The 26234-nt window shown below is 38.7% G+C and overlaps 1 protein-coding gene across 7 annotated transcripts; it reads left to right on the forward strand.

Moving 5' to 3' along the window:
- Positions 1–167: 167 nt before the first annotated feature.
- Positions 168–26051, forward strand: LOC135140189 (serine/threonine-protein kinase Wnk-like). Of its 7 annotated transcripts, none has more exons than XM_064070623.1 (18): positions 168–365; positions 1512–2069; positions 7786–7967; positions 8832–10006; positions 10059–10223; positions 15059–15358; positions 15408–17300; positions 17422–17742; positions 20622–21119; positions 21169–22028; positions 23407–23524; positions 23573–23677; positions 23729–24188; positions 24248–24276; positions 24778–25530; positions 25700–25790; positions 25853–25876; positions 25929–26051. In XM_064070623.1, exons 3-18 carry the CDS (start codon positions 7817–7819, stop codon positions 25943–25945), a joined length of 6960 nt encoding a protein of 2319 aa, XP_063926693.1. In that variant the 5' UTR covers positions 168–365; positions 1512–2069; positions 7786–7816; the 3' UTR covers positions 25946–26051. The 7 variants fall into 7 exon arrangements, with proteins under 7 accessions (XP_063926693.1, XP_063926691.1, XP_063926690.1 ...); XM_064070621.1 differs by lacking the exon at positions 168–365 and adding an exon at positions 1081–1184 and having other exon boundaries at positions 24781–25530; XM_064070620.1 differs by lacking the exon at positions 168–365 and adding an exon at positions 1082–1184.
- Positions 26052–26234: the final 183 nt, after the last annotated feature.

Here is a 26234-nt window from a genome sequence, read left to right on the forward strand (position 1 = left end):
AAAACCGCAACGAATTAATCCGGCTGTCTCTTTCCAGATTTGTTTTATCGACAAGACTGAATACTCACTCTAGTTTAATTCGAGACCGGAATTCGTGTTTGTATCGTTTATTAAGTAAGAAAATATTCGCAAGTTTTCATTGGTGTTTGATGGACATAAGGCGGGTTTCTCTCGAACCGAGTGATTTTATTGGTCAGACTGGAATTTGAAGATTACAAACGTTACCAACCGAACTTCTTACGAAATGACATTGGACAAGGAAGCTCGGCCAATGCACGATCGTTAAGAGCGAGTCGCTGTCAGGCTTGCCATCCGGACAAAAATAGAACCACGGGGCAATCTTGCCCGAAATTTGAGCAAGAACAGTAAGCAAAAATAAAAAAGAAAAGATTGTCTCTTTTCTTTTTTTTATATATGTTTTAGTTGTTTATATAAGTATACTTGCTTCTACAAGGCGGCAATAAGAGATAATAAAAAACGATTTAAGCCAAACTGTAACAATCTTATCGTGAAAGTTCTGCGTAATCAATGCAGAAAACAACAGCCAGATGCTAATTCATATTTGATTCAAATATTGTTTTTGCATGTGTTGTTTGTGTTCCCGCAAAACAAAACAGAATTATTACTGTAGGAGTGGTAATTACTACTTAATTGTTTGTTTACTCACTTACTTAAGTATATTTGGTTTATCTTTGTGTTTATTTATTTATATCGGGGCGCCGGTTTTTGTTTAAAAAGTGTCTACTGTTTATTTGTAATTTGATCTATTACTCATCGCTGAATGGATTATTGCACTAGGTGATTCATGTGAGCTTTGTAACATTGGTATGTGTGGACTGATCACGTCAGATTTAATATTTTCACAAAATGTTTCATACAAAAAAATGTGACTAATAAACCCATTCTGTGATTTTTCTTTAGTAAGAAAATAAAAATATTTATAAGTATCATATCTTCACCAGACATTCCTTATTAGTGATATTTTTGGAAATGAAACCTTAATTATGAAGTTAACTTATCTAGAAGCTATAAAATGACACACTGGTACAATTATAAAGTCTGTTGAGTTTTGTGGGTGAATGTTTAGAGTTTGTTCTTATTCAAGTGTTTTAGTTTTCCGTTTTTATCAAAGATTGATTCATGACCAGTTTATCATTTGATATTGAGAAAAAACACGTTCCAAGGTGCTACTTACTCACACAAGCTTGATTCTTATTAGTCTCCGAACATCCTATTTGTTTCGTAATTTCTAGAATATGAAAAAGTAGTTCCCTTTTCCTAGTGTTTGTTTGCTGACGAATTTATTAGACCTTGGATAGATTACTGCGAAATTCTAGAAGTATTTTAAGATTGCAACGTTAACTAAAATTTGCAATATGTATTCAGATTCTTGGAAGAAATCAAAATTGTAGAAACTAAAAAAAATTCTGTATGTATGTCATTCGCACCCCTTGTAGTAGCATTATACACCGCGCGCCGCTCCCGCCGCCACTCACCGCCCCTGTTTCCAGTACCAATAGTCCGACCATTCCACGCAAAGGCAGCGAGGCAAGCACGACCAGTAAAAGTAGCACGAAAAGCTTCCATGGTTGGACGAAATCGTTGACCAGGCACTCGAAACCGGCCAGCCATAAGCGGACACTATCGAACGCATCGACGAAACCTTGCGACGTGGGGGAGGAGGCTACGCAAGACTCCCCGGCTTGCGGATCCTCCTCCCCTGCTCGAAGCCAGACTTGCCACAACCAAAACCAAAATACCAGCAGTAAGAGCTCGCTAGCCCCCGCCGACCTCGGCAAATTCGACAGTATAGAGTACATCGATCAAACTTCCACGTCCCCGGACATCATCACCAACAACAAGGGCTACCATGTCGTCGACGACGAGCGCGCCAAGAAGGCGAAGCCGAAGCCCAAGGCCAAGCCGGTCGGCGGGAAGAAGAAGAGCAAGAAGGAGAAGAAGGCCGCGAGCAACGACGAGGACAAGAGGGAGGTGGTGACGACGGTGAGGACGGTCACCACGGACGTCGTCTCCACCAACGTGGTCACGACCACGACGAGCTTGAATAGGTAAGAATCGGATTGTTCATGTTTCTGTTATGACAATTAGTAAATGCAAAGTCCCATTTTATTGCCTAGGCTGCAAAAGTTTTTGCTGTGGCCGAAAAAAGTTCATTACTTTGACAATTACTTTTTGTACTTGGAAAAATTTGATGAGGAGACAATTTTAAATATTCGTTGGATAGGTATTAACGCTTTTGTTACATAAATTTAGCAAAATAAGTGTTTGCTGACATATTTTCTTACAGTATTGGTATTGATATATGCTAGTATTATACATGTGGTTAAATTTTATTTGATGAAATTTTTTACGATCTTATAATATGTTGAAAACTCAGAACTTGTTTGATCTACAGACCAGACCGCGTTCAGGCCAATGTCGACTCTAAGCGTTCAGAAGCGATTTGGTTCGTTTGGGCTATAATTTCATTGGTCGGTTTTTATAACGACTAAGTGAATATTTTTGGCACATATTTAGATGATTTTACGTATTTTGTTTAACTAAGAATTAATTCTTTATTTGTGTTTTATACTAGCAAAACGTCTTAAACTAAGAATATTGTTGAAATGGTAATAACCCAATGGATTTTTTTCGGGAAAATGTTTTGGAAACACTGTTCTTTTTTGCATGAATTTTTAAATGTTTTTAGTGACAATTTTTGTGGTTGTTTTCGATACACTGGATGATATTAACAGTGAGAAAAAAAAATAAAAATTAAAATAATCGAAAATTCGTGAAATCTAATAATCGAAACCTTAAAAAACCGGAAAACTGAAACATTGAAAAATCGAAATATCGAAGAACTGAAAATCGAAAAATGAAACATCAGAAAATCGAAAAAATGTAAAATTCAAAAATCGAAAATTTAAAAACCAAATAACGAAAAATGGAAACATCGAAAAACTGGAAATCGAAAAATCAAAAATCAAGAAATCGTGGAGTCGAAAAATTTATAAATTGAGAAATTGACAATCAAAATATCGAAAAATCCAAATCTCGATAAATCGAGAAGTCAAAAAACTTAAAAATTCGAAAAATTGAAAAATTGAGAGATTGAAAGATCAAAAGAACGAGAAATCGAAAAGTGATGAAGTCGAAAAATCGAAAAATAGAGAAATCGACAAACAAAAAGTTAAAAGTTGAAAACTTGGAAAAGCGGAAAAATCAAAAAACGAAAAAATGGAAAACTAGAAAAACTGAGAAACCGAAATAGGCCTACATAAAAAATTGAAAAACAGAACATCTAAAACCAGGAAGTCGAAAAATCGAAAGATTAAGAAATATTGAAAAATTAAAATATCAAAAGATTGAAAAATCTAAAATTTAAAAGTCCAAAAATTGAAAAATCCTGAAACTGAAATATCTAAAAACTGAAAAATCGAAAAATCAAAAAACTGAAGTCGAAAAATAGAAACCTTAAAAAATTAAAGAATTGAAGAACAGGAAAATCGAAACACTCGAAGGTCAAGAAATGGGAAAATCAAAACATCGATTAATTGAAAAATCGAAAAATTGAGAGTTTATGAAAGTCAAATTTGAAAAATTAAAAAATCGAAAATTTGACAAAATGACAATTGAAAAACAGAAAATCTAAAACTGAGAAGTCGAAAAATCGATAGATTAAGAAATCAAAACATTTGAAAAATTCAAATATCGAAGAACTGGACTGAAAAATGGAGAAATCGAAAAATCTAAAATTTTAAAAATTAAAAAATCTAAAATTTAAAATCGAAAAGTCGAAGAATCGGGATATTGAAAAATCTGAAAACTGAGATATCGAAAAACTGAAAAATGAAAGATAAACTGAGAATCTAATAACCTGAAAAATCCGAAAACTGAAATATCCAAAAAGTCGAAAAATTGAGCAATTGAAAAATCCAAAAAGTGAAGTCGAAAAATCGAAACCTTAAAAAAATAAAAAATCGAATAATTAAAGAATTGAGGGACAGGAATATCGAAACTCTCGAAAGTCAAGAAATGGGAAAATCAAAACATCGATTAATTGTAAAATCGAAAAATTGACAGTTTATAAATGCCAAATTTGAAAAATCGAAAATTTGAAAAAACCGGGAAGTCGAAAAATCGATAGATTAAGAAATCAAAACATTTGAAAAATTTGAGAACATGAAAAACGGAAATATCGAAGAACTGAAATGAAAAATCGAAAAATCAAAAATTTAAAAAAAACTGAAAAATCTAAAATTTAAAAATCGAAAAATTGTAAAAACGACAATTGAAAAACAGAAAATCTAAAACCGGGAAGTCGAAAAATCGAAATATTTGAAAAATTGAAAGATGGAAGAGCTGAAATGAAAAATCGAAAAATCTAAAATTTTAAATATTGAAAAAATAAAATATGTACCAAAAAATTGAGAAATCTAAAATTTAAAAATCGAAAAAGTAAAAAGTCATCACATCGAAAAATCCAGAAGTCAAAAATGGAAAAGTCGAAGAACAGAAATATTGAAAAATCCCAAAACTGAAATATCGACAAACTGAGAACCTAAAGAATCGAAAAATTGAGAAATCGCAAAATCAAGAAAGTGAAGTCGAAATATCGAAACCTTAAAAAAATCGAAAAATTGAAAAATCAAAAACCTGCAAAATCGTAAGAACGAAAAATTGAATAATAAGTAAACTGAAAAATCCCAAAACTGAAAAGTCCAAAAACTGAGAAATTAAAAATTTGAAAAATTGAGAAATCGAAAAATAAAAAAAGTGAAGTTAAAAAATCGGAACCTGAAAAAATTGAAAAATTGAAAAACCAGAAAACCTGAAAAATCAATCAATTGAAAAATCGACAAATAAAGAGTTTATAAATCGAAATATTTAAAAATCGTAAAATTGAAGAGAAAAACTGAAAACCGAGAAATTGAAAAATTGAGAAGTTGTAAAATCCAAAAATTGAATAATAAATAGGAGTAAACTGAAAAGTCCCCAAACTAAAATTTCGAAAAACTGAGAATTCGAAAGTTGAAACAGCAAGAAATTATGGTCGAAATCGGTTAGAATGTGTATCAGATCACGGATCATGGCTTATATGTAAAACCTTCTCAGGGGCCCCAAATGGCTTTTTTTTAATGTAAAACCTTCTCAGGGGTCCCAACTGTCTTTTTTAAAAATGTAAAACCTTCTCAAGGGCCCCAAATGGCTTTCTTTTTTAGAATGTGAACCCTTCGCGGGGGTCCCAACTATTTTTTTGAAAATGTAAAACCTTCTCAAGGGCCCCAAATGGCTTTCTTTTTTAGAATGTGAACCCTTCTCAGAGATTTCAACTATCTTTTTAAAAATGTAAAACCTTGTCGGGGGCCCAAAATGTTTTTTTTAAATGTGAAACCTTCTCAGAGGTCCCCCCTGTCTTTTTGTTACAATGTAAAACCTCGGGGGCGCCAAATGTCTTTTTTTTATGTGAAACCTTCTCAGAGGTCCCAACTGTCTTTTTTAAAAACGTAAAACTTTCTCGGGAGCCCCAAATGTATTGTTTTAAGAATATGAAACGTTCTCGGGGGTCCCAACTATCTTTTTTAAAAATGTAAAACCTTCTCAAGGGCCCCAAATGGTTTTTTTTTTAGAATGTTAACCCTTCTCGGGGATGGATTTCTACTGTCTCTTTTTAAAAATCTAAAACCTTCTCGGGGGCGCCAAATGTTTTTTTTTTAATATGAAACCTACTTTTGGGTTCCAACTGTCTTTTTTAAAAATGTAAAACCTTCTCAAGGGCGCCAAATGACTTTTTTTTAAATGTGAAACCTTCTCTGGGGTCCCAACTGTCTTTTAAAAATGTAAAACCTTCTCAAGGTCCCCAAATGGCTTTTTTTTTTTAGAATGTGAACCCTTCTCAGAGATTTCAACTGTCATTTTAAAAATGTAAAGTCTTCTCGGGGGCGCCAAATGTCTTTTTTTTTAAATATGAAACCTTCTTTGGGGTCCCAACTTTTTTTTTTTAAAAATCTAAAACCTCAAGGGCGCCAAATGTCTTTTTTTTATATGAAACCTTCTCGGAGGTCCCAAGTGTCTTTTTTAAAAACGTTACACCTCGGGGCCCCCAAATGTATTGTTTTAAGAATGTGAAACCTTCTCGGGGGTCCCAACTATCTTTTTTAAAAATGTAAAACCTTTTCAAGGGCCCCAAATGGCTTTTTTATAATGTGAAACCTTCTGGGGGGTCCCAATTGTCTTTTTTAAAAACGTAAAACCTTCTCGGGGGCCCCAAATGTATTCTTTTAAGAATGTGAAACGTTCTCAGGTTTCCCAATTATCTTTTTTAGAAATGTAGAACCTTTTCGGGGGCGCCAAATGTTTTTTTTTTAGAATGTGAACCTTCTCGGGAATTTCAACTGTCTTTTTTAAAAATAAAACCTTCTCAGGGGCCTAAATGTCTTCTTTTTTTTAATGTGAAATCTTCTCGGGGGTCCTAGCTGTCTTTTTAAATGTATTCTTTCAAGAATGTGAAACCTTTTCGGGGGTCCCAATTGTTTTTTTTTTAAATGTGAAAGCTTCTTGGGGGTTCCAACCGTGTTTTTTTAAGAATGTGAAACCTTCTCGGGGGCCCCAAATGTCTTTTTCTTAAGAATGTGAAACTTTCTCTGGGGTCCCAATGTCCTTTTTTAAATAAGGTGAAACCTTCTCAGGGGATTCAAGTGTCATTTTTTAAGAAGGCGAAAGTTTTTACTCTATAGAGGTTATTACGAAATAGTAAAATTCCGCAAAATGACATTTTATAATTTTTCCCAGAAGCTGTATTTGTTGGACTGTACTTCAGAAGGGAGGGAAGTTCTGTCGAAAAACCTTTTGACCACTTATTATTTAGCCTTTACAATATAGGTAGTTATCTTACTAGTGTCTTGTCATAATTTTTGCTGAAAATGACCCATTTTACTGCTATGTGAAAATTTAAACGTCAAATGTTAAATCTGACATTTGTCGTACCAACCACGTCCAAATTCCCTACAATTTAAAAAATCCCAATTTTTGTTTTAAAATGGAAAAATAAGAATAAAAAAGGTCCGAACTAGGCAAAATAGTCTAAAATACGCGTTTCGTAAGACATTTTAGGGCATTCATCCCTCGTCTGGTGACTCGTTTTCTAATTTTGGGATTCGTACTCAAAAAAAACGTCTTATGAAACTTGTTTTTTAGTGTACAATTTTTTAATTTTGTTTAATCGAAGTTTCTTTTACTCGAGAGTACTAGGGTTCCTCGAAGATTCGATTTATGGATGTCCGACTCTCGTATTTTTTATAAAATTCTGAAACAGGGTCGAGATGTAGCAAAAAACTGTTTTTTGTCGAAAATTGGAAAAACAATAAGCGAAACGAATTAGCGAAAATGAAAACTAAGCACAATCGACGTTGTTCTTACGAGTTCCTCTTTATTTGATGAAAAATAAGAAATCGGCAACGAAAACAATTAAATCACGAGATTGAACCGCAGTAAATATGTCGTTAACATAAATTAAAAATAGATTAGGACCGATAACGGATACTTGAAGAACACCAAAGTGTAGTTAAAGAGGTGAAGATAACATAATACTACGTATATGGCAGATCCTTAAAACCGGAAAATATAATTTTATCGAAAATCACATCATGAAAAATTCGTTTTCAAAAACTTCAGTTTTTACACTCAAAATATGCATGAACATATTTGTGGTTCAACATCTTTTTCAAATATTTAGTAGTCATTACAATCCCAAAATTAGCGATTAATTTGTTATCATTCCAGATACACGTTTACGAAGATTGATGAGAGGGAGATGAACGATGAGAAGAAAGTCAGGACGCACAGCTGTTCGTCTATTCCGTATGACAATATTATCGAAAATCTAGCGCCGTTTAGGAAGAGATTTTGCAATGTTCAACTATTTAACGAAGATGAGGATATTCGCAAGATTGACAAGCCCAAAGGTATGTCAGAAATTTTTTAATCCATGTTTTAATTTTAGCCAAAGATAACTGCGGCTCTTTCGAGTGTCGGTATTAAGCGTCATTAACGAGATATTAAAAGAAAGTAACGTAGATTTTTTTTGTTCAAGTTTGTTGATAATTTGCGGAAGTTAAATGGCGCAATTGTTTTTTTATATCAAAGTTAATCATGTGGTATTTTCTCAGTTGTTATTTTTAACAAGAAAGTTTCATTTATCTTTCTATACAATAGATAAGATCTTCAGTGAATTGATGATAGAGGGTTTTGATTAAATCATCACTTGCATGAAGTGCGTACGGTAGTTTTTTTTTGTTTGGTGTGTAAAATGTAACGTGTGTTGAAGCCAATGTTAACACTTAGGTGAGAAATACGTATTTTTTTTTACTTTGGGCTATAGTAGGTTCCGGTTTTCGAAGTCACTATAGAACAATTGTGTCTTTTTTTTGTATGTACGTAAGACAAGTTTCTGCTTGAAATTAATCGTTTTATCAATTTGAAGTATAAATTGATGTCACTGAGATCTAGAGTTATAAAAAATAACAGTTTAAAGTGTATAAGAAGTCCAAAATCACCTCTGCCTGTCTGTGTTCTTTCTTATGGAGGGCGTGGTAAGAAGCACTAAGTACATGCATCTTAAATGCCTCTTAAGTCGTTATCTCTAACGTTAATGACTGTAATTTTGCTAGGTTTTGTGAAAACACCCAAACCGATGCTTCTGAGGTCCAGAGTCACAAATGTCGCGGTAGAGTTAACGTTTGTTGGTGATTTTAAAATTTAGTTTGGTTGTATTCATTTCCGGCGAAAGTGTGTCAAACTGTGTTAGTTTTAAAGCTTCTTGTTCGTAGACATACCCATCCGCATCAGCAGCGACTTCCGTTCCGACATCTCCCAAATAATCGACGGCATCATCGACATGGCCTTCCAGATAATCCAAAAGAACGGCCTCCAGGTCGAGAAGAGCACCCGGAAGAAGCTCTCCGCGGACCTCACCTACGCCAACCGGCTCCGCTGCATCACCGGCGACATCCTCTCCCCGAAGATAATCTCGCACACCCCGTCCACCGACAACCTCCTCGACGCCCGGAACTTCGTCGAAGAGTACGAGGAGTACCACGACTCCTGCTCCGAGATCCCCGACTCAGCCCTCGCCGCCGGCCAGGTGATCACCGAGCTCTCCGACAACGTGGACCGCATCATCAGCGAGAAGTTCCGCAACAAGAAGTCGGTGAAGCACGGCGGCGTCACGTGCCTCATCCCCGTCGAGACCGACTCGAACGCCGAGGATGAGCCGGAGGCGGCGAACGACAAGCGGCTGCTCGAGGTGGGGACGCGCTACAACATCCCGAAGAACCTGTTCGTGAGCACGGAGATGACGGAGATCACGGAGCAGGCCATCGACGAGCTCCACCGCAACGACGAGAACGCGGAGAACAGCGCCGACATCGAGAAGCCGCTGGTGGTCGACTTGAGTCGGCCGAAGGAGGACGACGACGACGTGTACCGGCCGATCGCGGTGTCGCCCGACGGCAGGTTCTTCAAGTACGAGGAGGAGATCGGGCGGGGGTCGTTCAAGACGGTGTACCGGGGCCTGGACACGCAGACCGGCGTCGCGGTGGCCTGGTGCGAGCTCCAGGAGAAGAAGCTGAACAAGGCCGAGCGGTTGCGCTTCCGCGAGGAGGCCGAGATGCTGAAGAAGCTCCAGCATCCGAACATCGTGCGCTTCTACAACTACTGGGAGTCCACAGGTACGAAAAAGAAGAATATCGTTTTGGTAACCGAGCTGATGCTGAGCGGCACGTTGAAGACGTACTTGCGCCGGTTCAAGAAGATCAATCCGAAGGTGTTAAAGTCGTGGTGTAGGCAGATATTGAAAGGTTTGGCTTTTTTGCATTCGAGGTCGCCACCGATCATCCATAGGGATTTGAAGTGTGATAATATTTTTATCACGGGCACTACCGGTTTAGTCAAGATCGGTGATTTGGGTTTGGCCACTTTGAAGAATCGCAGTTTTGCCAAATCTGTAAGGGTTGCGTGGACGAGGAAAGTGAGGTTTGATCTAGAGACGGTTTTAGGTGATCGGCACGCCCGAATTTATGGCGCCGGAGATGTACGAGGAGCATTACGATGAGGGGGTCGACGTTTATGCGTTCGGGATGTGCATGCTGGAGATGGCGACGAGCGAGTACCCGTATTCGGAATGTACGGGGCCGGCGCAGATCTACAAGAAGGTCATCTCGGTAAGTGGGGGGCGGATCGACGAAACTAACTCGGAATGTTGTTTTTGTGTATACTCAAATTTTATGACGTCGTTATGAGGGGTGTAAGCCCTTGGGTACGCATTACAGAAAATTAATATTCAAAAAACATAACAATATTAAGACGAATGTAATTACAAGTGGTACATGGTGATTAGTATATCTAGACAAAACAGAAATAGGGAAGGGCAAACGATGAGTCATGACGGCAATTTATGATCCAAAATTTCGTCAAATAATTGTCAAAAAATCGTAGCGTCACAAGTGGATAAGTTTTAGGAAAAAAAAATTGGCCGACGCTTATTTCGACACACTTTTAGAAAATTATAAAAATTATTTGCTCCAATTTTTCAGTTTTTAATTTTTTTGTTTCTTCAGTTTTCTGATTTAAAATTTTTCGAGTTTTTAAGTTAAATTTTTCAATCTTGTAACTATTGAATTTTTCAATCTTTACATTTTGCAATTTTTTGATTTGAGTTTTCACGTTTTTATTTTTTCATTTTTTTGATTTGGAATTTTTCGGTTTTTTTATTGTTTCTTCATCTTTACGATATGCCATTCTCCGAGTTTTCATTTTTTAATTTTTCAGTTTTTAGATTTTTCAACTTTCAAATGTTTTACTTTTCGTTTTTTCTATTTTAGATTTTTCATTTTCATGATTTTTCAATTTTTCGTTTCTTCAATGTTTGATTTGCAATTTTTCTAGTTTTCGATAAATTAATAATCATAATTTAAAAAAAATTTCACTTTTTCAATTTTACGTTATTATAAAGTAAAAACCAGTGGCGTAAACAACACTCCCGCAGCTTTTGGACTTGTTTTTTCAATTTTTAATTTTTTAATTTTTCATTTTAGATTTTGGAATTCTCCAATTTAAAATTTCCCGAGTTTTCAATTTTTAATTTTTCAATTTAATGATTCTTTCATTTTTTATTTTTTCGATTTTTTTATTTACAATTTTTCAATTTTTTTTTGTTTTTTCAATTTTTCAATACTCTCTTCTCCGTGTTTTCATTTTTAAATTTTTCAGTTTTTCGATTTTTCAACTTTTGGATTTTTAATTTTTCGTTTTTTCAATTTTAGATTTTTTAGTTTCATGATTTTTCAATTTTCCATTTGTTTAATTTTTTATTTGTATTTTTTCTAGTTTTCGTTTTAAATGTGTAATAATCATAATTAAAAAAAAATAATTTTTCCAAGTTTACGAAATTATAAAGTAAAAACCAGTGGCGTAAACAACACTCCCGCAGCTTTTTTGACTTGTTTTTTCAATTTTTAATTTTTTGTTTTTTCAGTTTTTTGATTTACAACTTTTCGAGTTTTTCAATATTCCACCTATTGAATTTATCAATCTTTACTTAAATTTTGCATTTTTTTGATTTGAGTTTCTTGAGTTTTCAGTTTTTAATTTTTCATTTTTTCGATTTGGAATTTTTGTTTTTTTTTATTGTTTCTTCAACCTTACGATATGCCATTCTCCGAGTTTTCATTTTTTAATTTTTCAGTTTTTCGATTTTTCAACTTTCAGATGTTTTACTTTTTCGTTTCTTCAATTTTTGATTTGCAATTTTTCTAGTTTTCGATAAATTATCATATTTAAAAAAAAAATTCACTTTTTCAATTTTACGATATAAAGTAAAAACCAGTGGGGTAAACAACACTCCCGCAGCTTTTTGCGCTTGTTTTTTCAGTTTTTGATTTTTTAATTTTTTGTTTTTTCAGTTTTTTGATTTAAAATTTTTCGAGTTTTTACATTAAATTCTTCAGTTTTTCAATTTTCCACCTATTGAATTTTTCAATCTTTACTTAAATTTTGCATTTTATCGATTTGAGTTTCTTGAGTTTTCAGTTTTTAATGTTTCATTTTTTCGATTTGGAATTTTTGTTTTTTTTTTACTGTTTCTTCAACTTTACGATATGCCATTCTCCGAGTTTTCATTTTTTAATTTTTCAGTTTTTCGATTTTTCAACTTTCAGATGTTTTACTTTTTTGTTTCTTCAATTTTTGATTTGCAATTTTTCTAGTTTTCGATAAATTAATAATCATAATTTAAACATTTTTTTGGTTTCGGTTTCTATTTTCTGTATTTTTTCAGCTAGTCGATTTTTCAATGTTTCGATTTTTTTTTTTCAATTCTAATTTCTTCAGTTTTTCATTTTTTTAAATTTTCGATTTGCAATTTTTCAATTTAAAATTTCCCGAGTTTTCAATTTTTAATTTTTCAATTATTCGATTCTTCCATGTTTCATTTCTTCAATTTTTCTATTTTGCAATTTTTCAGTTTTTCTTTTTTTATTGTTTCTTCAATTTTACGATATGCTAATCTCCGAGTTTTCATTTTTAAATTTTTCAGTTTTTCGATTTTTCCACTTTTAAATTTTTTACTTTTTCGTTTGTTTAATTTCAGATTTTTCAATTTTTCGTTTATTTAATTTTTCGTTTGTTCAATTTTTGATTTGCAATTTTTCTAGTTTTCGTTTTAAATGTGTAATAATTATAATTTAGAAAATTATTCACTTTTTCAATTTTACGATTGTAGAGTTTTTCCATTTCTCAATTATTGGATTTTCCAATTTTTCAATTTCTCGACAATTAATTTTTCGATTTTATAATTTTTGGATTTTCCAATTTTTGCATTCGATTTGTTTTTTCTTTCCAATTTTTCGTTTTTTAATTTTTCGATTTTTAGTTTGTAAATGTTTCAATTTTTGTTTCTTCAGTTCTTCTTTTTGCAATTTTTTGATTTCCCACTTTTTCGATTTTGTAATTTTTCATTTTTTCAGTTTTTGATTTTTCAATTTTACGATTTTAGAATTTTTCTTTTTTTTAGTTATTGGTTTTTAAAACTTTTTCATTTAATCGACTTTTCAATTTTTCAGTTTTTCGATTCCTCATTTTTTTATTTCTTCAAATTTTCGCTTTTTTTCGCTTCGGTTTTTTATTCTTTATTTTTACAATTTTTCGAATTTGCAATAATTCTCTTAATAATTTTTTGTTTTTTCAATTTCAGTTAGCTTTTTTCAGTTATTCGTTTCTTCACTTTTTCGATTTCCAATTTTTTAGTTTTACTGTTTTTCTATGTTACAAGTTTTCAATTTTCCAAGTTCTCCATTTTTATTTTTCATTTTTCTGATTTTTTAATCTTCATTTTCCCGATTTTATATCAGTTTTTCGTTTTTTCTTCTATAATTTTTTGTTTATTCAGTTTATCAAATTTTCAATCTTTGATTCCTCGGTTGTCCAATTTAAATTTTTTTGAATTTTTCAATTATCTGATTTTCCGATTTCTTTAATTCAGTGTTTCGATTTTACAATATTTAGTTTTTTTGATTTTGAAGTTTTTCGATTTTTCAGTTTTTCGTTTCTTCAATTTTTCATGTTCTTGATTTCTAGTTTTTAGATTTTTCTAAATTTGTATTTTGTACTTTTTGGTTATTTTGACAGAACTTCCCTCGCCTGTAAAGTACAGTCGAATAAACGGATTTTACCAAAGGCACGAAAACAATTTAAATAAGCGGAAGTGACTCGATTACTAACTTTTTTAGCTTATGCTCAGGAAGTAAAAAACAACAAAACAATAAATTATTTAGTTCTCTTTCTTAGTTCGGTTTCCTAAATCCTCGTTGCGTTATATCTATCAAGATAGTGTGTGAGAAACAAGTATTTTCTTTTTTTACTCAATATCTAAATGTTATTTGTGACACTACTGATTTTTTGACATAAAACTGACAAAATTTTGTAATTGGTGTCATGTCAGTGTTTGCTATACTCTTATTAAAATAATATATTTAGGTACTCTAGTAGGAGTATTAGTTATAATGGGTATACAATAAAAAACATATTTGGAACAGGTGGTGAAAATTCAATTGTTTACGCTTTTTTTAGAGTGTATAACGAGTCACGTCAAAAACTCACTGCAATATAATTTTAGGTTAAAAAACATTTATACTTTACTTCTAATAACCCAGTATTATAATTAATGTATAATGGGGCAACGCGGGACTCTTACTATCAGTTCAAAAGTATACGAAATTATTTTTAATTTGACAACAATGTAGGTAACTACTCTACTATAAAAACACTCACTTTGAAGTACAGTTAGGAATAATTTTAACAAATTTGATTAACATGAAACAAAAAAAAAAACACTTTTGAAATCATTTATTCCACTCCGAACAGGTAAATTAAAACGAATGATGATTAATGAAAAACAACCACTTAGTCATCTATCCGTCTAGTACAGGTAATATTTTTTAAGAGAAACAAATTTTTATTTTTCACTGTTTTGGTCACTATTTTCGGTTTCGTCCCACTGTATGGTGATGGTTTTACATACAGGAGTAACTAAAAGTGGAAGACGTTTGGTCGGAGTTCCCGAGGATCTGTGTCAACGATAATGTCTGCTAGTTTTAAATATGTTGTTTCCTGTTTTACCGTTCCCCGTTGACTACCATATTGTCAAACCTTGGGAAATTAAGTGACCCGAGGCACTTTTTTTTTACAGATAATTTTACAAGAGTTGATCTTAGCTTTATACTAAAAGGTGATTAATTCTTTTGTCTGTATAAAATTTAAATAGAATTAACAAACTAGTTTTAGGCCACTTTAGTTTAAAAACTGTCAGGTCCATATGGTATAATCCTCACGTGACGACTGTCACTGTAACATGTTTGACAGTACAGGTTAGGAATCTGAAATGTTAAAACTTGCGAATATCCTAAACACCTCGAATCCGTCGAACGTGAATGTTAAAAATAATGATTTTTAAATAAAAAGGCCTACCCGCTTCTCCAGAGACACCCTCCCTCTTTTCTAGGGCGTCAAACCCGCTAGTTTCGAGAAGGTGCAGAATCCCGAAGTGAAAGACGTGATCGAGAGTTGCATCCGCCCCCGCAAAGAAGACCGGCCCAAAGTGAAGGACCTCCTCACTCACGCCTTCTTCGAGGAAGACTTCGGCCTGAAAGTCGAAGTCGTCTCTCAGGCCGACAACAAAGTCGTTTTTCGGTTGCGCGTGATCGATCCGAAGAAGCGCACCCACAAACACAAGGAGAACGAAGCCATCCAGTTCGAGTTCGACTTGGAAACCGACCGCATCGACACGATCTCCGAGGAGATGGTAAGTGACACGCGTGCTAAAATTTGACAGTGTTTTGACGTTCACTCAGGCCAAATCGGGTATCATCTTCGAAGAGGACGCGAAGACCGTCGCCCAGCTGCTGAAGGCCCAGATTGCCCAGATAAACAAGGAGCGCGAGCAGAGGAACAAGGAGAAAGAAGCTCTGGCCCAACAGATCCAGTACCAGCAGTACTTGCAGCAGCAAGTCGAGAAGCAGATTTCGCAGCAGAGCGCGACCGTGGCCGTGCAGCAGCAGCAGCAACAGGAGTACGCGCAGCAGGGCATAGAACAGCAGTACCAGCAGGAGCAGGTGCAGTATGTGCAGCAGAAGAGCGATCCGGGCATCGTGCAGTACACGATGCAGCCGGAGACGCCGCAGATCTATCAGCAGGAGCAGCACCAGAGCCCGCCGATCCTGCAGAGGCAGCAGTCGATGGAGCCGGTGCAGCAGCAGCCGATAATACACAAGCAGCCGCCGCCGCAGCAGTTCGTCCAGTCGAACTACGTCGTCGAGGGGCACCCGCAGCAGGCGGAGTTCCTGCAAGTGCAGCAGGGCGAGGGGCAGCAGCATAAGCTGTCGAGCATCTCACAGCCGGAGCTGTTGCACGCGATGCCCTCGCAGGCGGAGCACCGGCTGAGCGTGGATAGCCAGCTGGACGCGCACCAGGGGATGGCGCAGGAGCAGGCGGGGGCGTACCAGCAAGGGTACCAACAGCAGCAGGCGCAGCAGCAAGCGCAGATCTACCAACAGCAGCAACCGCAGGCGCAGAGTTATCAACAGCAGCCGGCGCAGACGTACCAACAACAACCGCAGCAGCCGGCGCCGACTTACCAACAACAACAGTCGCAGACTTATCAGCAGCAGCAGCAACCGCCAGCGCAGACTTACTCGCAACCTCAGCAACAGCAAGCGCCTGCGCAGTCGTATCCGCAACCTCAACAGCAACAGCCGACGGCGCAGTCGTATCCGCCACAACAGCAGCAACCACCGCCTGCGCAATCATACCCTCAGCCTCAACAGCAACAAGCGCCTGCCCAAACTTATCCGCAACAGCAACAACAACAACCACCCACGCAAAGTTATCCCCAACAGCAACAACAACAACCGCCCACGCAAAGTTATCCGCAGCAGCAACAGCAACAACCGCCCGCGCAAAGTTATCCGCAGCAGCAACAGCAACAACCACCCGCGCAAAGTTATCCGCAGCAGCAACAGCAACAACCGCCTGCGCAAACTTATTCTCAACCTCAGCAGCAGCAACCGCCTGCGCAAACTTATCCGCAGCAACAACCACAACAACCGCCCGCGCAGTCGTATCCGCAACCACAACAACCACCTGCGCAATCTTATTCTCAACAACAACAAGCGCCGCAAAGTTATCCACAGCAGCAGCAACAACAACCTACCCAGAGTTATCCGCAACAACAGCAACAACCAGCTCCCGCGCAGACTTATCAGCAGCAACAGCAACCCGCTCAGACTTACCAACAGCCGCAACAACAGCAGCAACCTGCTCCGGCGTATCAACAACAACAGTCCACTCAAAATTATCAGCCGACTTATCAAACTCAACAGAGTTATCCGGAACAAGCGGTTATCCACGGGCAGAGAGTGTCAACGGTGGCGCCGCCTAACATACAACAACAAGAGTACGTTCAACAACAACAGCAAGCGAATATTTTGATGCAGCAACAACAGCAGCAGCAACAACAAAACTATCAACAGCAGGCGACGTTCCAACAGCAGCCGGTTTATCAACAGCAACAAAGTTACATTCAACCGGGGGTTGAACCGTCGTATCAGGAACAACAACAACAGCAACAGCAACCGCAAACGGCACCACCACAGTTCGTACAACAGCAATCGGTCGATCACACCTCCCAGCAGTTGTATCAACAACAGCAACAGCAGTTTCACAATTACGTGGAGCCGCAACAGCAGGTACATTATAGTTTCAATTATTTGACGGTCAGTGTTGCCAACATTATTTTAAAAATAAATTTCATAGCCCACTAGAGGATTTCTACAATAAAAGATACTCCTATTGAAATTCGTTCGACAGGTCCTCACTCAGCCGCCGCCCCACGATCCGCCCGTCGACCCGCACTCCAGCTCGCATCGCCTCTCCGGCGAGGTTCCGCCCCCAATGAACCTCGTCGAGCTGCAACAGAAGCTCGCCCAACAGCACCGCGTCTCCACCGCCTCGCTGCCGCCGATGTCGACGTTCGAGTCGACACCGGTGGACGGGCGCCGCCTGTCTACGGTGTCGCAGCCGCCGTCGATGCAGGAGTACGTCCTGCAGCAGCAGATCCCCGAGAAGGACTCGCTCGACGACCTGGCCGGCAAGGAGGAGGGCAAGGAGGACGCGTCGACGTCAGAACAAGTAAGTGAGGAGACCTCCACCGAGGACAAGCCGAAGCCGCGGAAGCACCGATCGTCGTCGGCGAGGCAACAGTTAGTCGTCCAGAACGTCCACCCGGACGGGACGGTCGAGTGTCAGCTGCTTTGCAAACAGAAAACGATTAGTTTTAAGTTCAATAGGTTCGATACGACGCCGGCGGACATCATCGACGGGATGGTCAAGCAGGAGCTGCTGAAGACGGGGCCGCACAGGCACCTGAACGACCATCTCAAGGACGTGATGGAGCAGCTGAAGAAGAACCCGGACAAGGTGCCGGAGAGTCCGAAGCCGTACGTGCAGAAGGTATGGCGGGAGGGAGAGCGCTTTTGCGTAGCTCGGGCGCTAGTAGAGGGTTGGTTTTCTTCTGGTAAAGTATGATAGGCGAAAGGGGATGTTCATAGTAAGGCGAGTGAGTCTGGGTATTCGACTTAAGGTAGATGCTACTCTTCAGTATATGATACTACAGCTATTTTAGAACTTATGTCTACGTCATCAGTCAACAAAGTGACAGTAAAGAGAAGAAATTAAATTTATTGTTCATTAATGCAAATTTTGTTTTCTAAGTCATAAATCAAGAGAAGAATTTTGTTACCTGTGTTGAGTGTTGTAGCTCAGAATGTGTTTGATTGTGTTTTTGAGTAACGGACTGTATTTTGGGTTTTGTGTTTATTGATTGAATGTCTAGATGTTACTGTCACTTGTGTTACTGATCGTTTCAGGGCGGTTGATGGTAAGAATGCTACCTGCGGTAGAAGGGGAAACAACCCCGATTCTTAGTACTCAACATAACCCCCCCACCTTGAAACAATTTAGTTGTTTAAAGATAACATGATGTAATTTGATAAAAAAGCATATGTACAAATTTTTTATATGTAAGTATATATACAAGTTGTAAAAAAAAAATATGTGGGCAACAAGCGTGCTGAATGTCACCAACAAAAAAAAATGATGGGATGTCCAATAAGAACATGTTGCGGAATAGCCTCTATCCTCACCAACAACGTATACATTTCTTGCAAAAGAAACATACAATAATGTGATATTTTTTAGTATTTCGGGTTACATGCACCACCCGTTTATGAGTCGGTGTATAATTTGAGCTTTTTCCAAACGTAACTTGCTTAATATCTTTGTGAAAATGATTTTTATGAATATGGATTGAGTCCAGAGTTTGACACCGCTTTTCTAAAAATTTTAATAAATCCTCGTGGGATGGTATTTCTCCAATTTGGAGAGATTCCTCCCAAATTGAAGTTGATATGTGGTCTAGTTTAAACAAGATGATGTAAACAATTAAATCGCTCCACTGCTCGGTCGGACGACGAAACGATTTTAATGTATTGATATTTATATTTATTTGATCAACAAAATCCGCAATGTTTCGGAGTCGTTTTTATGAACTGAACGAATATCAAAAATGTTTTTTATACTGTTGTTAATAATTAAACGTTTATTTTCGTATCGTTTTTTTAACAATTCTACCGCGATTTTATAATTGTTGTTATCTGTTTTTAATGATTCTAACGTTCTTTTCGGTTCATTCTCCAGGCATGCTTTGAGATAATGAAGTTTTTGCATATCAGTTAAACCGTCATTGGCGTGAATTAAACTTTGAAATTTGTCGAAAAAGGATGCCCATTCCCCATAATTACCGTTGAATTTAGGCAACTCAATGGTAGGAAGCTTAACGAATTGCGCATTATTTGAACTACCATTGGAGGAATTGGGAGGATTAGTCGAATTGTTTAAGCTTTTGTCTATTGCATCATCGTATTTAGCAAGTTTCGACGATCTGTACCTGAATGTCTCGAAAACGATACTGGCATTCTTCGGACCCATCGTCGTTCGCTAGCTCGATTGATTAAGAGTCAAATTCGTCAACGAAATCTTTGAATTTAACTTTTAGTTCCTCTAACATTTGTAGGCGACGCTTTAAAATGCTTAATTTTGAATGGTTCGCGACCTCGTCTATAAAGTTCTCAAGCTCCTCTAGATCACCGAGAAGCCTTAAAAAAGTTACCGCTTTATCAGGCATATTGACAACGATTGAGGAAATGTCTGTCTCTAAAACCAGTTGTTTCCGTTTTAAAAATATTCGAAAATACAAACTTCATGGTGTGGGTGATTTTAAGTCGTTTGTTATAATTTCCCAAAATAAACTAGGAACGTTTTCAGAGGTGTTTATTTGCTTGTCTTTGGTCTAGTTTATAAACTTTGTGGATACAAAGTCATGTTTTGGTACAGACTGAGTAAAATATCGTTAAGTCGATTTGTAGCTTCAGTTATGTTTTAATTTAATAAATATTTTGAAATGTAGCGAAATTATTTTAAGAGAAATATGACCCGACTTTGGTTGAATTAAAAAAAAATACTTATTTCTGCAGTTTTACAATCTTTTTACCATTTTTTTGGAAATTTTTATGCGTTTACAGATTTCACTTTTTATACTGCATATTACCGCTTGAAGTTTATTCTTTATTTTGTTACTTCTGAAATACTTTGTTAAAGAAAACCCCAGACTCACTAGTAGTCCTAGAACTTGAAATTTGCTTTAAACTGAGCCTAAAATATCTGCACTATATAAATACTGCACTAATGTTTCTTCAACGTAAATTAACAACCCTGTTACTTTAAACCCGTTTCTTCTTTACACGCTGCTCTTCATCAGGTCAGGCATGCTTCGTTAACGCGCCACGCTCATAAAAAAACACACAGAAGACACAGATCCGTAAGTACTAGACCCTGTCCCCTACTCTCTTTGTTTCTTCTGTTTGCAAAGTAGTTCGTTGACGTTTTATTTTTTACTTATCATTTATCTCCCAATTTTTTTTTAACCCAACTTTACCAAAAATCTCCCTCAGCGCGACGACAGCAGCGGCCAAATGCTAATCAAACCCACTTACGACACCTACGAAGACACCTTCCAAGGTTTAAAAAGCACCCTTTCCGAAAAACTCACCCAAAACCTTCGATGCAGGGAGAGTTTGAACAGCAGCGGCACCGTTTCGCGCAAAACGAGCACAGCGAGCGACTACACACCGGAAAACACCTACGTCTCGAACAACCGCATGGACCAATCAACGACGGTGTCGTTCTCCAGCGACACCTGCGTCTCGGTCTTGAAGTACCCGAACGAAGTGGCTGAAGACGCGAAGAGCGAAATCGACGGCCAGGACCTCCTCAAGGACGAACTGAACGACAGCTTGAAACGCAAGGACGACGTCAAGTTGGTGCCGGGTCAGAAGGTCGACTTGAAGGTGTTCATTTTGCGGACCGAGGCTGAGCCGCATGAGGACGGGGACGAGAAGAAGGACGAGGAGAAAGTGGAGGAGAAGGTGGAGGTGCAGGCGGTCCTCAAGGTCAGTACTAGTAGCGTTTTTTCGAAACGACTAAACCGCGCTCCACCAGGTGCCCCAGAGGAAAATCTCAAGGTTTTTGGTAAGTCCGGTCCTCTCCGGCGAGCTAGATCTCCCAAAAGATAAAGATTTCGGCGGCAACGCCGAGCTCCCGCCCGAAGAGGAATCGACGAAGATCGAAGCGTTGCGCAAGAGCTCGGCTCCGGTCGAGTCCACCACGAAGAACCTCGAAGCCGACAAACCGAACGAACAGAAAATCAGCGTCTCCTCGCTGAAGGAGGAGTCCACGAATAAAGAGGAGCCCGTGATGTGCGGGCCCGAGATGATCAACACGCTCGAACAACTCAAGATCAGTTTGGATAATCTGAAGAACAGCATGCATCCGAAGAAGGAGCCGTCGGAGTCCGACACGAAGAAGGTCTCCACGGGCCAGGCGTTCGTCGCGGCCACGACCACCACCACCACGACGACGGCGACTTTCGTTGCTACGCAACAACAGCAACAGATTCAAATGACGCAGTTGCAGCAGCAGCCGCAACAGCAGAATGTGGCCGTTACGCAACCGCCGGTGGTGTTGGCGCAGGCTCCGCCCCAACAGAATCTCATTCTTCAGCAGCAGCCGAATTATCAGCAGCCGGTGTCGCAAGCGTCGCCGCCGCAGATGATGTTGAACATACAGAAACCGGTGGAGATGGCGGCGGCAGCCGGGGCCGGCGTTATTTATCAACAGCCGCCGCCAACGGGCGCGATGACGGCGTCCGTTTCGGTGCAGAACCTGTCGATGCAGGCGCAACAGCAGCAGCAGTTCCAGCACTCGATCTCGGTGGACGACAACGCGCTGAGTCTGCACCAGCAGGGAGGGTTCACGGTGAAGAAGCTGCCGCCGGATAGTCTGAAGCAGATCAGCGAAAGGTGAGGGGGTTGCAGAAAATGGGTCAGATCTATTTACTATTTAGAAAATCTGTCAGATCTCAAAGATTGAGAGAATATCTGATCAGCCGGTTCAGAAAACACTATCAGATTCCTAAAATCCTACCAGAAAATCTGATCAACTCGAATGCTTTTTAAAAAATTGCTCCTGCACATGAAACTTCTCAATTTGGCGTCAGATTTCTGAAGACGAAAAGTTTCATCAGATTACTGCCAGAAAATGAGTGTTACATTTCTGAGAAATGAAAAATCCGATTGCGTTTCTGAAGTTTTATAAATCTGACGAGAAACTGATGGTAAAGTTTGATCAGTGTCATCCGAAAATGTAGTAAATTTTAAAACTGAGAAAACATCTAATCCGGTCCAGAAAACGCAATTAGAATCCAAAAATTCTTTCAGAAAATTTCGTCAAGTTCGAATCTTTTTTAAAAAATTGCTCGAGTACGCGAAACTTGCCAATTTAGTGTCAGATTTCTGAAGGCAAAAAATCTCATCCGATTATTGCTAGAAAATGCGTCAGATATTGGCGTCAGATTTATGAAAAGTGAAAAATCCGATCGCGTTTCTGAAGTTTTAGAAATCTGACAAAAAAATTGAAAAAACGGCCAATACCATACGAGAATGCAGAAGATTCCAAAACTGAGAGAATATCTGATCAGTCCGGTCTAGAAAAAACAATTATATTCCAAAAATCCTTTCAAAAAATCTCGTCTATTCTATTTTAAATGATTGCTCCAGCATGTTAAATTTTCCAATTTGGCCTCAAATTACTATCAGAAAATGCGACAAATGCTGGTGTCAGATTTCTGAGGAGTGAAAAATGCGATCGCGTTTCTGAGGTTCAAGAAATATGACTAAAATTAAATTTAACCAGTGTATTGCTGATGAAAAAACGGTCAGTGACATCCGAAAATAAAGCAAATTCCAAAACTGAGAGAACATCTCGTCAGTTCGGTTCAGAAAGCACAATCAGTTTCTAAAAATCCTTTTAGAAAATCTGGTCAACCTCGAATCGTTTTTAAAAAATTGGTCGTGTATGTAAAAATTTCCAATGTGACGTCAGATTTCTGAAGAGTGAAAAATCCGATAGCGTTTCTGCAGTTTTCGCAATGGTGATAAAATCTAATCAATCTGTTTTTGTTTACCATCTAGAAAATCTGTCGGATCTAAAAAAACTAGCAAAATGTAGCAAATTTTTAAAATGGCGATAAAATCTAATCAGTCTAATGTTTACCAGATAGAAACTTTGTCAGATAAGAAGAAAAGGCTAGGGGCATTTGATAATGCAGCAGATTGCAAAACTGCGAGAACATCTGATCAGTCTACTCCAGAAAATACAATCAGATTTTTAAAATTTCAGCGCCTCCAGCAGGAGTAGCCAGGTCTCCACCCCCCAAATGGACGTCAAGTACGACGCCCAGCTCCAGAATCTGCAACACCAACTCTCATCCATCCCCCTCGCCCGGACCCAGACCACGGTAAGCCGCCCACTCTCGCCGCCCCAGTCTTAACTCCCGTCCATTTAGGCCCCATCTAGTCCCCAAGCCAACGCGGCCACCCTGGAATTCCCGCAGCAGCAGCAGCCGCCGCTCTCCGTTCAAGAATCTCTCGTCACGACCGCCATCAGCAAGGTAACCGCCCACGCCGCCGCCGCCCGCCCACTCACTCTCGAACTTTTGCAGCTGCAGGCCGAGTCGTGCCCCAGCGCTCCCGGCAGTGGCGCCGCCTCCTCCGAGATGCTCTCGCCGGCCATCGAGCTCGAGCCGTTCGCGCCGCCCCCGACCGACATCAAGGTGAAGCAGCTCGCCGACCTCAACAACCAGCTGAAGAAAATCAACTCGCGGCCAGAGGTGATAGTGGAGACGGGCGAGGCCATCGTGCCCCAGGAGGTGATCGAGGGCGCGGCGGCAGCGGCGTTGGTGGCGGCGGCGGCGACCGCCCCGCAGAAGGAGAGGCGCGTGTCGAGGTTCAAGGTCAGTGTGGTGACGGAGCCCGACCGCAGCAAGCTGGTGCAGCCGGACGACGCCTCCCCCAAGAAGGAGGGCGAGGAGGCGAAGAAGGACTCGGATTACACATCGGTTATTAATAATACGTTTAACAGTTTGGCTAATATTTTAGGAGCTACTTTGCCCTCGGATACAGGTGGGGTGGTGCGGAGGCGGCGGCAGGGTTTTTATTGATGATTTGTTTTTCTGTTGCAGAGTTCGCGCCGGAAGTTAACAGAGTCAAAGTGAGTTTTTGGGGGCTTGTGGGGTGGGGGTGGGAGTGTTCGATGTTCTGTTGACCAATCGACATTCTTGTTTTTCTTTTTTTTTTTTTTACTCCTTTCTTGTCTTTTAGTTTCATATTTGTTTTGTGGTTTGTTCCCCTCGACTTTTTTTCTGTCTCAGCCAACGACTCTCCAACATATCTTTTCTCATTTCTCTCTCTTTCTCTTTCTTTCTTCATTCTAAATCTATTTTCTCTTTCTCACACTTTACTTTTTTTTTTATTAAATTTCTGTTTTTTATTGTCCTTCATTTATGACATAATTGCGAAAAACCGAACATCGAACACTAACCACAACCGGCAATCTATAACTACTAATTCTGTGTTGTGCATTTTCTTTCTTCTAATTTTTTTGTTTATTTTGGTACAAATCTCGAGAAGCTTTGTTTCTTTATTCCATTCTCGTGAAACACGAGTCGCCCGTGACTAAATGATCAGTAGCTAGTGTTTTTTTTCATTGTAGCAGCATGCAGTTGGCACCACTGCACACCATTCTCATACCCACCATGTTCATAAAAAACAGAAATCATTATCTTATTGTGATTTAAAAAAGGAAATCGAGCATCTCCTCCCAATGGGCAGACCGTTGGAGGAGGGCAACCCCCGGAGGGCAGTTGGGGGTAGACGTATGTCGAAAACGTTCAGACAGTACCCCCAGATCGTAGTGCACCCTCCCGACGAATCTCTCACGTCGAGTTTACCCGACATCAACGCGAACGTTGACGATCACCAAGTCGTGATAAACAACGTCAGCGATAAAAACGTCAGCTGTCCGGATTTGACAGACGAGAAGTTGTACGAGGAGACGATGGTCACTAGTACCAACTTTAAGAAAACCAAACTTAAGACTCCGCTGAGTCGGCGCAACAGCGACGGGGTGCACGGGTGCCTTAAAAGAAAGACACTGAGGAAGAAGAGAAAGAAAAAGGGCGAAACGCCGGGCGATCTCTTGAAGAAAAACTGGAAGTTTAAACATTCCGCCTCGATGCACAATTTGAAGAGTAACATTGTGACCTTGGCGAAGGAAGAGAATTTTGATAATTATCATACGGTGCACGGGGGTTTCAGTAATATCGAAATGTTCGCGTTCGATGATAATTTAAACAGTCGTACCAACAGCACTGAAGTTATTTACAAATGTTGTTGCGGCAGGAGACTGTGCGAGGCAGTGGTGCCAATCCAACAATATTTGGAAACGTATTTCGTCAATAAGACGGTAAGATTCAGACATATACTGGAATCGAAACGATGGTGCAAGGGCGCTTTTTAAAATATGGCTGCTTGGCTTTTTGTGTAGTTACTAATTTTTTAGCTGAATGATTAGTTTTGGTTGAGGGGTGCGGTGTTTCGGGTGGATTATAATTTTCTTTTCTTTGGGTTGGCAGAAAGAGACTTTTGAGGAGATGTTGAATAGACAAAAGGCTGAACTGAATGCTTTAATGGAGGCTCACCGTAAGCAGCAATTGGAGTTTATGGGTAATTATAAGATTGATAGCCAAGTTGGGGATTTTTGTTGATTTTTTGTTATTGTGTTGCAGAGTCTCATAGAAGACAAATCGAAGGTAAGAACGAGTCGCTGTGGGAGTGTTTTACTAAGTATGAATTTTGTTTCAGAAAACAAGAAAATGTGAGGCCGGTTTTACTAGTTGGTTATAAGTGAGAAAGAAGGCTGTATATTACTATTTGTTTATTTGTATAATATTAATTCAATTTAAATATTAAACATAATGAATTGGAGGGGTTTTTATTTTCGTACGTTGCGCACCTGTTTCGAAATAACTCAAACAGAAACAAGCGGCTTAATGTGCAATAAAACCGTAATAAACTGCAAATAAAGCTGACTTCATCAGCGGTTGAAATCGAACCCGGCGATGATTCACAGCAATTCCGGTTTTAAGTCGCTAAATAGGTGAAAAAAGA

The sequence above is a fragment of the Zophobas morio genome, unplaced genomic scaffold, assembly GCF_036711695.1.
Source record: "Zophobas morio isolate AGI-343-1 ecotype UQ-CSIRO unplaced genomic scaffold, CSIRO_AGI_Zmor_V1 ptg000038l, whole genome shotgun sequence".
NCBI classification, from domain to species: domain Eukaryota; kingdom Metazoa; phylum Arthropoda; class Insecta; order Coleoptera; family Tenebrionidae; genus Zophobas; species Zophobas morio.